At 40.9% G+C, this 13,050-nt stretch overlaps 1 protein-coding gene across 3 annotated transcripts in view; it reads left to right on the top strand.

The window, feature by feature from the left end:
* LOC124144339 (solute carrier family 28 member 3-like) overlaps positions 1-12,775 on the top strand; it is a 50,677-nt gene extending 37,902 nt beyond the window's left edge. For all 3 annotated transcript variants that reach the window (XM_046513701.2, XM_046513700.2, XM_046513702.2), the window contains exons 4-12: positions 176-320; positions 1,045-1,233; positions 2,358-2,519; positions 3,702-3,827; positions 5,877-6,007; positions 7,607-7,775; positions 7,977-8,240; positions 8,815-8,995; positions 9,481-12,775. In XM_046513701.2, coding sequence (XP_046369657.2) covers positions 176-320; positions 1,045-1,233; positions 2,358-2,519; positions 3,702-3,827; positions 5,877-6,007; positions 7,607-7,775; positions 7,977-8,240; positions 8,815-8,995; positions 9,481-9,503 — 1,390 coding nt within the window. In that variant the 3' untranslated portion in view covers positions 9,504-12,775. The remainder of the gene's footprint in view (positions 1-175; positions 321-1,044; positions 1,234-2,357; positions 2,520-3,701; positions 3,828-5,876; positions 6,008-7,606; positions 7,776-7,976; positions 8,241-8,814; positions 8,996-9,480) is intronic.
* The last annotated feature ends 275 nt before the right edge of the window (positions 12,776-13,050 follow it).

The following is a 13,050-nucleotide window of genomic DNA, read 5'->3' as shown; positions in this document are numbered from 1 at the left end:
CTGTGCACGACCAACACTTTAATGAAAATGAATCTGTTCACTTCACCCAAATTATAGCCATAGCTACTGATCGGTGCCACTGCAGCACTGGGAACACTCCCACACCTCATTTACAGTCGTGCTATAGGAAAAGATTCGGGGCCGGTGATTATCATTTCTATTTACCATGTTTCAGTGTGATGTACGTGTTGTGCGTGATTGCCATCATCGTGATCCTGGTGATTGAGGTGGCCATCCCCACACCTGACAACCTGATATCCCTCGCAGGTCTCGCTGCCTTCATCATCTTGTGCTTCATCACCTCCACTAACCCTGGAAGGGTAGGTAGCGCACCTCATCCACTATGGAAGTAATGCCATCTATAAACAAATCCCATGACCCCTTTCGTGAGAATACCCAGTCAGAAGTAACTCTGTGCACCCTATCGATGACTTGTTTAAACCACTTTTGTGTATTGGTTGTTCTTGGAAGGATGAGCAAATATCAACTTTCACCCTTGTCAGCATTATAATGTGCATGGATGTTCTCGATATCAACCACCGTTTTTGTGAGGCTTCACGCTCGATTCTGAGCTCCAGCTGACATCCCAAAGAGACCAACCAATTTAGACATAAATGACCGCATCCTCCAATGTTATTCTTTCATGATCGGACCGCCTCCGTGGTCTAGTGGTAGAGCGTCTGCCCGGAGAGCGGAAGGTCCAGGGTTCGATCCCGGGCCGCGTCATACAAAAAGACGTTAAAAGATTGTACTTGTTGTTACCCTGTCTGGCGCTCGGCATTAAGGGGCTAAAACAATGACTGGTCGGCTCGGAGTCAGTATACTGTGTCTGAGTGGGGTATTCATGTTAAACTGCGGCATGGTATCTCAGTGAGCTAGCACTATACATCGGCATCAGTCCGGACTAGTACAAGCAGCCACACACACACATACACGTGCATGCACGTCGCTATATAAGTGCAATAATCTTGGACGCGACGTTAAACCCAATTTCACCTCACCTCACCTTCCATGATCAGCATGTCTTCAATATTTGGAATTCAGGTCGACTGGCACCCCGTTTTCTGGGGACTGGCTCTGCAGTTCTTCTTTGCTGCCATCATCCTGCGGACACAGTGGGGATACGATGCGTTCAAGTGGCTTGGTGATCGAGTGACAGAGTTTCTGGCCCACACTAATGCTGGATCTGAGTTCGTCTTTGACAAACCTGGGCTTCATTTCTTTGCCTTTTCTGTAAGTATGTTTTTTTTGTAAAAAGTTGTTATCCATAAATTGTGTCTACTTTGTCATCCACCAACTTCTAAGTAATACCTATCAAACAATGCATCCTCAAAAATTAAAAAATAATATCATCTTCATATAGGAACATCTTCAGCTATTTCATTTATCATCAACTGTCTGTATTGTGCATACATCCGATTTCAAATCCAGAAGGGAGACAATTTTATGGGAATAGGTGAGGTGAAATTGGGTTTAACGTCGCGTCCAAGATTATTGCACTTATATAGCGACGTGCATGCACGTGTGTGTGTGTGTGTGTGTGTGTGTGTGTGTGTGTGTGTGTGTGGCTGCTTGTACTAGTCCGGACTAATACCTATTTCTAGTCCTAGCACACTGAGATACCATGCCGCAGTTTAACATGAATACCCCACTCAGACACAGTATACTGACTCCGAGCCGACCAGTTCTTCCTTTAGCCCCTTAATGCCGAGCGCCAGACAGGGTAACAACAAGTACCATCTTTAAACGTCTTTTGGTATGACGCGGCCGGGGATCGAACTCCGGACCTTCCGCTCTGCGGGCGGACGCTCTACCACTATACCACGGAGATGGTCTTATGGTAATAGATAGGTACTCTGTCTTAATTCAACATCACACATATACGGACCAACATGCGCACTGATTCATAATACGCTCATGTTGTTTAAATTTCATTCACCTGATGAAGGAGTAACGATATACTCCGAAACGTTGTGTTCATCATAATCAAGACGTTTACATCCATAAATTCTCTCTCTTACGTGTGAGGTACGGGTGGCCCAGTCGTCTAAGGCGCCGCGATTCGCTGTGCAGAGTTGCGTCCCTTGGGTACGCCAGAAACCTATGATTGTGGGTTCGAATCCGGTTCGCCCCGATTATGTTTCTAGGTTTGTCAGCACCATACCCGTGCTCGTGGGTTTTTAAACGAAGTGGTTAACGTCTAAGACCTGCATCTCTTCGAGCTTTCCTCCCACATTAAGCTGACACGCCGTGATATTATTGAAATACTGTTAAAAGTTGCGTTAAACCCAACTCACTTACTCTCCTACGTGTATCTCCTCCACAAGCCATCTAACACATGAACCATCTGTTTTCAGATTATGCCTGTGGTCACTTTCTTCAGCGCCTTCATCTCCATCACCTATTACCTGGGTATCATGCAAGCGATTGTTAAAGTCTTTGGGCGCTTCCTGTCCTTCTGTCTGGGAACAACACCAGCGGAATCGCTGAATGCTGCGGGCAACATTTTTGTCGGAATGGTACTTAATTCCCCTACATTTCTTCTCTGTATTAGGACAGTCATCATACATATATTTAAAAGTGTGTTTGCGTAGACGTTTTATATTTAGAAGAGGCGGTCGGGTAGCCTAGTGGTGAAAGCGTTCGCTCGTCACGCCGAAGACCCGGGTTCGATTCCCGACATGGGTACAATGTGTGAAGCCCATTTCTGGTGTCCCCCGCCGTGATATTGCTGGGATATTGCTAAAAGCGGCGTAAAACCAAACTCACTCACTCAATTATATTTAGAAATACCCCTGTGCCACGTCAGGCAACAAACAAAAACTTACTCTTTAATGCAAATTGCGTGAGTGGCGGGTGCTACCTGTAGGGCAGGACGTGTTTGATAACCTTTTCGTGAACACTTTTACTGTGGACTTTTACTGTGGACTTGTGGGAGACACATGCATCATTGACTAAAATGATACCCGATGTTGTTCCTTATTTTGACTTGTATCTTGGTTTGGTTGGTTTGTTGTTTAACGCCGCACTCAGCAATATTCCAGCTATATGACGGCGGTCTGTCAATAATCGAGTCTGGACCAGACAATCCAGTGACTGAAATCATGAGCATCGATCCACGCAATTGGGATCGATGAGATGCATCAACCAAGTCAGCGAGCCTGACCACCCGATCCCGTTATTTGCCTTTTACGACAAGCATAGTCGCCTTTTACGACAAGCATAGTCACCTTTTACGGCAAGCGTGGGTTGCTGAAGACCTATTCTACCCCGGAATCTTCACGGGTTTTGACTTGTATCTAATGCTTTCGCGTTTCTTCAGGTAAGCAACTGATTTGCCTTTGCATGTGGTAAGGACGGATGCCACCGGTGTGGCAGGATACGCTCCACCTTTTCGCGAACACCTGGTATCATCACTATTTGATAGTGATTCTTAAGCACATAGTCATAGTCTGAGTGGACTTATGATTATGGAAAGGGTGTGCCGCTTTCATGTTCATGCTAGGTTGGCTTGCAGGGCAGATTGTCCGCCAAGGTTCCACCAATAAGACCAGGCTGTTTAATGTATCCTGGTTTTTTAAAACCAAGTTTAACTTGTTCTATATATGTTTTCTACAATTTGCCACAGAATCATGCAGCCACCTAGATCTGGAATACCTGAACTTGCCATTATGAACAACCCCAGTATTGTCGGTTTTCAGACTGAAGCTCCTCTTATGATAAAGCCATTCTTGGATACGATGACAATTTCTGAGCTCCATGCAGTGATGACTGGAGGATTCGCTACAATTGCAGGAAGTGTGCTTGGAGCCTACATTGGGTTTGGGGTAAGAAATTATGTAATCTCCAGAGTAATATATCATTACAACCCTTATTTGAAGCAACAACTTTGGTCGCAAAAATGAAAATATAGAGACATATTTTAAACTTGGTTCCATGTACTCATCTGGGATATAAACTTCCTGTGTTTTGAAATTTGAGGTTGTCTGAGTGTGGATTTTTTTAAGGGTTACAGTAAAAGATATTAAGTTCAAGATTAATTACCTATATTCTTGAAATACGACAAACGGGATCGGGTGGTCAGGCTCACTGACGTGGTCGATGTATGTCATCGTATCCAAGTTGCGTGGATCGATGCTCATAATATCAATTACTGGTGTCATTGCTTGGTTCAGACTCGATTATTTACAAACCGCCGTCACATGGCTGGAATATTGCTGAGTGCAGCATCAACAACAAACAAACAAACAAACAAAAGTTCAAAATAATCGTTACAATCAAACAGGTTTTAAAAAATATAATTGATCAAATAACCATCCATAGTTATATATTTAATTACATCAATGAAGTCATTTCTTGGAAATCAACCATTGTAGGGGCGACAGTTTAAAGAAAAATGACCAAAAACTTTCAAATAACTTTTCAGTCACAGTGTTATTTAAAAACATTTTAAAGTTGTACCAGTTGGTTTGAAATAACTCTGCAGTAACAGTAGTACACGTTCAGAATGGCTATCTCTGTTTACAAATTGCATTAACCAGAGGACAACCCGGATCTGTAATCATATTCACCATTAACGTGATGATTTAACAATGGAAAAGAGCGTACTGGCACAACCTCGTTGCCAACGGAATCACCCCGAAGAAGGCTAAATACCGCAGTTTGTAGCTAAAGACGAGTCAGAAGTCCACGACACGAGAGATGTTTCGTTGCGGATGCTTGTGTGGCCCTTACAGTTGGTTGGGTGGTTGGTTTGTTGTTTAACGCCGCACTCAGCAATATTCCAGCTATATGACGGCGGTCTGTAAATAATCGAGTCTGGACCAGACAATCCAGTGATTGATATCATGAGCATCGATCCACGCAATTGGGATCAATGACATGCATCAACCAAGTCAGCGAGCCTGACAACCCGATCCCGTTAGTCGCCTTTTAGGACAAACGTAGTGGCCTTTTACGGCAAGCATGGGTTGCTGAAGACCTATTCTACCCCGGAATCTTCACGGGTCGGCCCTTACAGAGTGGTTATATTTAGTGTAAAAATATTTTTAAAAACCAGTGAAATCACCCCATCTTCTTATATAGATTTAGATTTAGATCCATTTATATCAAAATGAATTCCCAACCGCACTGTATGTCAAGAATGATGACTTATATAATTAAACTTTCCAGAAATCAACTCTCATTTTATGTCGAGCATACTCCTGCAGCTCCAACCTTTGGCGTCACAACGAAGACCCGGGTTCGATTCCCGACATGGGTACAATGTGTGAAGCCCATTTCTGGTGTCCCCCGTCGTGATATTGCTGGAATATTGCTAAAAGCGGCGTAAAACCTCACTCACTCCAACCTTTGGTGTTTACAAGTCACAACCTTTGAGGTACAATCGATCATGCTCTTTCTACGAATGTTTAAAAGACCTCCATGTGAATCTTGCTTGAGGTTGCATGATGCAGGGTACAACATTCAAGGCATAAAAAAAGTTTCAAAACGTTTGATGGTAGACACCTGGAGTGACGAAAATGTCAGATGCAAGTCCCTGTTTTGACTTCACAATGTTTCACCGTTTCTGTTTCAAGTAAACAGTTGATTTGCCTTTGCATGTGTTCGTGACGGGTGACACCGGTGGGGCAGGGTACCTCACCTTTTCGCGAACACTTGGTACCATGACCGTTTTGATAGTGATTCCTAAACACATGCTCATGATGTGGTCCGGAATCCTACTACATGTAAGGACAGTGCCTTTAGCAACGATTTCTTATGCTTCGTGGAATTGTCTGTAGCCTTATTTAATGGATACAGTACGTTCAATGCAGTTGTTACACATGGCAAATAATCCTCACAAACTCTTACTTCAGATTTAATTCTGTCTTCAGGTTCCTCCCAATCATTTACTGTCAGCGTCAGTAATGTCCGCCCCAGCGGCCCTCGCCATCTCTAAACTGATGTGTCCAGAGACCGAAGTCACTATTTCGTCGTCGGAAGACTATAATAAAATGAAAAAAGGGTAAGTTTGTCGCGCAGTGTTAGATATGACTGCCATTGATTTACTTGAATCATTATTTCTTTTAATGGTAACAGTAATTCTTACTTAAATATGAAATGTATCATTGATATCTGTTATTCTAGGTGCTAGGATAACTAAAACATGATAATCATTGATATGATGGAAAAGATTAAACATATCATGAAATGACTTAATAATATCAGTAACTGGACAAGCGATATCATTAATTGTAAGCATGGTATCAAAAGAATAACTGTCATAATGAATTTCAAGATATCATTAATTTTTTCTATTGATTACTTTATTTCACGATGCTATCAACTATTAACATATATCATGAAGTATTTTGATGATATCAGTCAATAATTTATGAAACCAATAAAACATAACTGATATCATTTAATAAATAATATTATCACGAAAATGGTAAGTATAATAAATATGAAAATGGCTTGCAATACGACACTTGTTGTTGGTTTGTTGTTTAACGCCGCACTCAGCAGTATTCCAGCTATATGACGGCGGTCTGTAAATAATCGAGTCTGGACCAGACAATCTAGTGATTGACATCATGAACATCGATCCACGCAATTGGGATCGATGACATGCATCAACGAAGTCAGCGAGCCTGACCACCCGATCCCGTTAGTCGCCTTTTACGACAAGCATAGTTGCCTTTTACGGCAAGCATGGGTTGCTGAAGACCTATTCTACCCCGGATCTTCACGGGTCAATACGACACTTCTGATCATGACACCTTGTTCGTATGACTAAAGAGTTCTTGCTTTCACGTTGATGGTGTCATCTGAGGACTGTCCGCATCTTGGCAAAACATTTACAGTCTATAGTTAACTATGAGTTGTTAGTAAAAGTACACGAAAGAGTTTGCCTCCGTGTGTTGGTATAACACATATATTATTAATCATACATATTACATTAACGGACCGCCTCCGTGGTCTAGTGGTAGAGCGTCCGCCCGGAGAGCGGAAGGTCCGGGGTTCGATCCCCGAACGCGTCATACCAAAAGACGTTAAAAGATGATACTTGTTGTTACCTTGTCTGGCGCTCGGCATTAAGGGGCAAAAACAAGGACTGGTCGGCTCGGAGTCAGTATATTGTGTCTGAGTGGGGTATTCATGTTAAACTGCGGCATGGTATCTCAGTGAGCTAGCACTATAAATCGGCATCAGTCCGGACTAGTACAAGCAGCCACACAAACACACACACGTACATGCACGTCGCTATATAAGTGCAATAATCCTGGACGCGACGTTAAACCCCATTTCACCTATTATATTAACCATCGATATGAACTATAACCTTGTATTGAACATATGTGTACACTTTTATATAGTTCACCATAACACAAAGGTAAAATATTCCAAATACTCATACTAAATACCCGAAATCTCATCAAAGACTTTTGAATATTGTTCATTGATATAAAAACCGTTCAGTTTCTAATTTACTCAAACGTTTCATTCCATATGAAAAGGTAACATTTATTTCAGATATCTCACCGGTTCAAAATCTATATCAATCCTTTTAGTCAATGATCATGACTCGTGGTCTTCACTGCCATTAATTCATGCTTCACAGGCAACAACGCAACCTGATTGAGGCCGCTTCTGAGGGTGCATCAACGTCCATCGGCCTTATCGCCAACATCGTTGTCAACGTCATGGCTTTTCTCGCTCTCCTCGCCTTCGTCAATGCCACACTTACCTGGTTTGGGGACCGGGTAGGAATAGAAGGCTTGACCTTTGAGGTAGGATATTATCGTTTATTAACATATGAGTGGATGGTTCTTTGTTTGTTTTATGTTCATACTCCTTATCCGTGAAGATTCCGGAGTAGAATAGGTCCCATGCTTGCCTCTTACGACAAGCATAGTCGCATTTTATGGCAAGCATGACCAAATCTAACCCTGATTCATTGCTACATTCATGACATTGTCTTCTTCTTTCAGTTAATTTGCTCCTATCTGCTGTACCCAGTGGCCTTGTTCATGGGTACACAGCCATCTGACTGTCGTCGCGTGGCTGAGCTGATTGGCGTGAAGACCTTCACGAACGAGTTCATAGCCTACAAATCTCTTCAGGAACTGCTGCAAAACAGACAGACGTTCCTTAACTACACACAGAACTACGGCTATCAGGATGACTGGCACTGGGATGGCCAAGCTGCTGTTCTTACTCAATGGAATATGACGCTTAAGAGAGGATTCATGGAGGTAATGGTCGCTAAATTAATTATGACGATATTCACGTAAGCTAGTTACATGTTAGACGTTGCACAAATGACACGTGAAGATCCGGGGTAGAATAGGTCTTCAGCAACCCCTGCTTGCCGTAAAAGGCGACTATACTTGTCGCAAGAGGCGACTAACGGGATAGGGTGGTCAGGTTCGCTGACTTGATGCATGTCATCGATCCCAATTGCGTGGATCGATGCTCATGATGTCAGTTACTGGATTGTCTGGTCCAGACTTGATTATTTACAGATCGCCGTCATATAACTGGAATATCGCTGAGTGCGGCGTTAATCAACAAACAAAAAACAAACGTTGCACATGTGGGTCATGATCAGTCCTGCGTATATTTCAATCTAATGCCATATAAAATGAAATCTTTAATTGTTCATGATCATGTCTGATGTCCCTATATTTACCAAAGCAGAAAATGTCTGCAAGATCGTGCTACTCAAATAGTTCTGCTCAACCCATCCATGCCTTAAATGTGTGTTTTTTTCTGTGCCTCTGGTACATGCATTTTGTCTAAGGCTTCGCTGTGTGTCTTGACTTCCAGGAACGCTCAGAGGTGATATCAACGTATGCATTATGCGGGTTTTCAAACGTTGGATCCATGGGCATCCTCCTGGGTGGGCTATCGGCGCTGGCTCCGTCTCGGAAGAAGGATCTTTCTTCCATAGTACTGCGGGCCATGATAGCAGGGAATATGGCATGTTTTTTCACAGCATGTATAGCGGGTAAGAATATACCATTCAATTCAATATTATTTATTTAGAAAAGTGAACATCGCATTTCGCACTTCAATGGAACAAAAATTACATTAGGATTTCCAAGATCATTAAAAAGTGTCTCAGTTTCAATTATTGTCGGCGGTCGGGTAGCCTCGTGGTTAAAGCGTTCGCTCGTCACGCCGAAGACCCGGGTTCGAATCCCGACATGGGTACAATGTGTGAAGCCAATTTCTGGTGTCCCCAGCCGTGATATTGCTGGAATATTGCTGGAATATTGCTAAAAGCGGCGTAAAACCTCACTCACTCATTCACTCAATTATTGTCCCCCTTATAGGCGTTGACTGTATAACAGCCTCGGCGCCTCGGGCTATTTGTCTCATTTGTCATTTAATAAGTAATACGTAGTATAAAATCGAAGCATAGAATAATTAACTAATTTATCGAACATGTATGTGATGTTTAGTCTTATATGTTCATTGTTTCTTTTGCAGGTTTGTTTTTCAAAGAATTCTAAGCCATCAGTGAGAAACAATATAATCGTGGGATTTACAATAAAAGAAACTATTGAGATAAACACACACTGTATTAACCATTATCGTACTCGACTCAGGTGGACAGAAAATGGCAGAAATGATGCATAATACATATTTATCATAAGAGAGATATGACGTGATACAATTTGTTGAATATATTTTTGAATTAGCTAATTAGAAACAACCAATGCCCATATGGGCCCATATTGCTCGGTGTTGCTTCTTCAATGAAGTGGGGAATACGTGGCCCAGTCGTCTAAGGCGCCGCGATTCGCTGTGCAGAGTTGCGTCCCTTGGGCACGCCAGAAACCTATGATTGTGGGTTTGAATCCCGGTTCACCTCGATTATGTTTCTAGGTTTGTCAGCACCATACCCGTGCTCGTGGGTTTCACCAAAGTGGTAAACGTCTGAGGCCTGCATCCTATCGGGCTTTCCTCCCACATTAAGCTGACGCGCCGTGATATAACTGTAATACTGTTTAAAGCGGCGTTAAACCTAACTCACTCACACTCACTCTTCAATGAAGCCTAATTAAATGTTAAGGAGAATATCTAGCACCATGGCTTATAATATGGCTTATGAAATTATAGTCAGAATTTAATTTTGCTTTTTGACAAATTAGTAAATACAGTAAACTACGGTTATAACGAACTCAAAGGGACTACTAATTTTAGTTCGTTATAACCGTAATTCGTTATAAGCATATATACAGCATAACTACAGCATATGGTCGGGACTAAAAAGTTAGTTCGTTATATCCGTTAGTTCGTTATAAGCGTGTTCGTTATAACCGTAGTTTACTGTATATGATTGGTGTAACATAACACGACAGACATTCAGTTTTATTAATTGTTAACAAATGTAATCGTGAAAATATTATGCTCTGACACCAAAAGGCCCAAAGAACTGAAAGTTAAAGAGGATTTGTCAGAACAAAATATGACTTTGATTTCATTATATTATGGTAGTGAAATACATAGAACAAATATGATTCAACCTATGGAACACGTTTTGGGGAAAAAATATCATGACTGCTGTACAGGGTATTTTAATATGATTCATATGACAGGAAATCCTACCATTACATTCACAATACACATTCCACGTTGCGCCGGACGTTTGACAAATGATTGACGCAATGCACCAGGACACGCCGTGATATAACTGGAATAATGTTAAAAGCGGCGTTAAACGTTAAACTCAATGCACCAGGTAGGCCTTGGTGTAAGTGTTCTGACATATTTATTCTAATATGTTGCGGGGGCACGGGTGGCCCAGTCGTATAAGGCGCCGCGATCCGCTGTGCAGAGTTGCGTCCCTTGGGTACGCCAGAAACCTATGATTGTGGGTTCGAATCCCGCTTGGCCCCGATTATGTTTCTAGGTTTGTCAGCACCATACCCGTGCTCGTGGGTTTCACCAAAGTGGTAAACGTCTGAGACCTGCATCACTTCGGGCTTTCCTACCACATTAAGCTGACACGCCGCGATATAACTGGATTACTGTTAAAAGCGGCGTTAAACCCAACTCACTCACTCACTCTAATATGTTGCTATGCCATCCGCACCGGAAGTATATTTCAGACCACATCTCATTGGCAAACTGTAGCAATGCCTTGTCACAGAGACATTGTACGTGCGCATCATTGTCGGCACTTTGCATGTTGCTTTAAGCTTTGATAAATCGGCTGCATGTTTTTTATCTCTTACATATTCACAAACATTACACCTCAAACCCCTCTCCTTGAAAACTAATCTTGAATGAATATAAATCAAAAGGATTTTGTAAAATAATTGTTTGAAATAATTGATTTTTTCTCAAAGTGTCAATACTGCAGAATCACTTCAGGACAGATTAAATATGTCTAAATAAATAAAAGCTTCAACCCCACTTTCATAATCATTAGAAATCATTCCTATTTAGAACAATTTTTGAACACAGTATGCCTATTGGCCTTGAGTCATATATCTTACTTGGCTAAGATAAATACCATGGACACGATATTCCAACCAAATAATCAACCATTACTGTTGGAGATGCGTATGTTTATTCGTATAAATCATCAGGCAATTGTGAACTTGAATGTTTTTAAACTTACAAAATTTGTCGCTTCTACTTTTCATTGTTTGTATCAAAATATGTTTGTTAAACATGATTATTGTTGAGAGTTCTGTGGATGATAGCTTAACTTGGAATGAGTTATTCTATATGTCAAGTTTCTATATTTCTAAACTGAGGGTTAATTCAAACATAAACTTGAATTGATTACACGATTTATTAGAAATGTTTATTTGCTCAAATGTATAATTCTCAGCTATTCTGTGTTGCTTATATCGCATGTTGTGATATATCACAATGATTCAAACAAACTGGGCAACAGAAACTATACCTCTCAGTTGTTTTATATGTTTGATTTTCAAATGAAAACATCTTAAGTTAGCGATATTATATAAAAAATGAGCAGTACTAAAAAAATACTTCTATATGGTGTTACTTTGTTAAAGAAAGAATGAAAGACAGACAGCTTTACACAGCTGCTAATGGGTATCTCATACATCTCATCTAAATTAGGGGTAGGGGTCATGTGGTTGCAGCTTGATTTCCTACCCCAGTCTTCATTGAAACATAGAGAATCTCACCCGAGTGTCTTTTGATATCAAATATATCAACACGAGTTGATAAATTTAAAAGTGGCAAAACTCCGAGGCTTGTCAAACGACATTAGGGTGAGATTTTATTTATCATCCAACATCATTCTTCCAGCCTTTTCAGTTTGTAGACTGTAATAAGCAGTGTCTTAAGTGTAAAACGTATTGCTAACAGTTTCAGTAGCAGAGCCATTGGTGATGTCATTTGATTATGACGTCATGGTAACCAATGACGTCACAATGGTCTGCAAAGCAATGTGATGCAATTTCATTGAAGCGATATCTACAGTGTAGATATCGCTTGATCTTATTTATTTGTACACACAATTACCCAACAGAAGATTACATTTTTACAGATATGAGTGATGGTAATAGACATAATCATATTTAACAACAGTTCTTTCAATTTTGAATTGCAGAAAAAACAAAGTCGATATAGTTTCTTTTGCCCCTCAGTTTATGAACAAGCATTTGATATATCGAGATCTAGTGCATTAAAGCAATGTTACAATGTACACGTTTAAACGACATGTAACAGAAGGCATGATTTGTGTATGTTTTTTTAAATCATTTGCACATATTTTATTAATAAACGTTTCTATTTATGCTGTGTTTGAAATCTTACCTATACAGACTCCTAATGAGAGACTTTCGTAGCTCTTATAATGTTAACAACTTCATAACATCAACGATGTGAAATAGAGAGTGAATGTAAATAATGATTAGGACCCCGTGGATCCAGACAACAAGCTGACATCAAGTTATGCACTTGATGATTGCCCTGTTGGTCATCAATGGGTCAGCACCTTCAGCGGTCCACGTTCAAATTTAACATTATTTTTGTTAAACGCAGCTCTCTGTAATAATATTCCAGCTTTAC

This window comes from Haliotis rufescens, unplaced genomic scaffold (genome assembly GCF_023055435.1).
Source record: "Haliotis rufescens isolate VD_foot unplaced genomic scaffold, xgHalRufe1.0.p SCAF_37, whole genome shotgun sequence".
NCBI lineage: Eukaryota > Metazoa > Mollusca > Gastropoda > Lepetellida > Haliotidae > Haliotis > Haliotis rufescens.
This window is presented reverse-complemented; position numbering and strand designations above follow the sequence as displayed.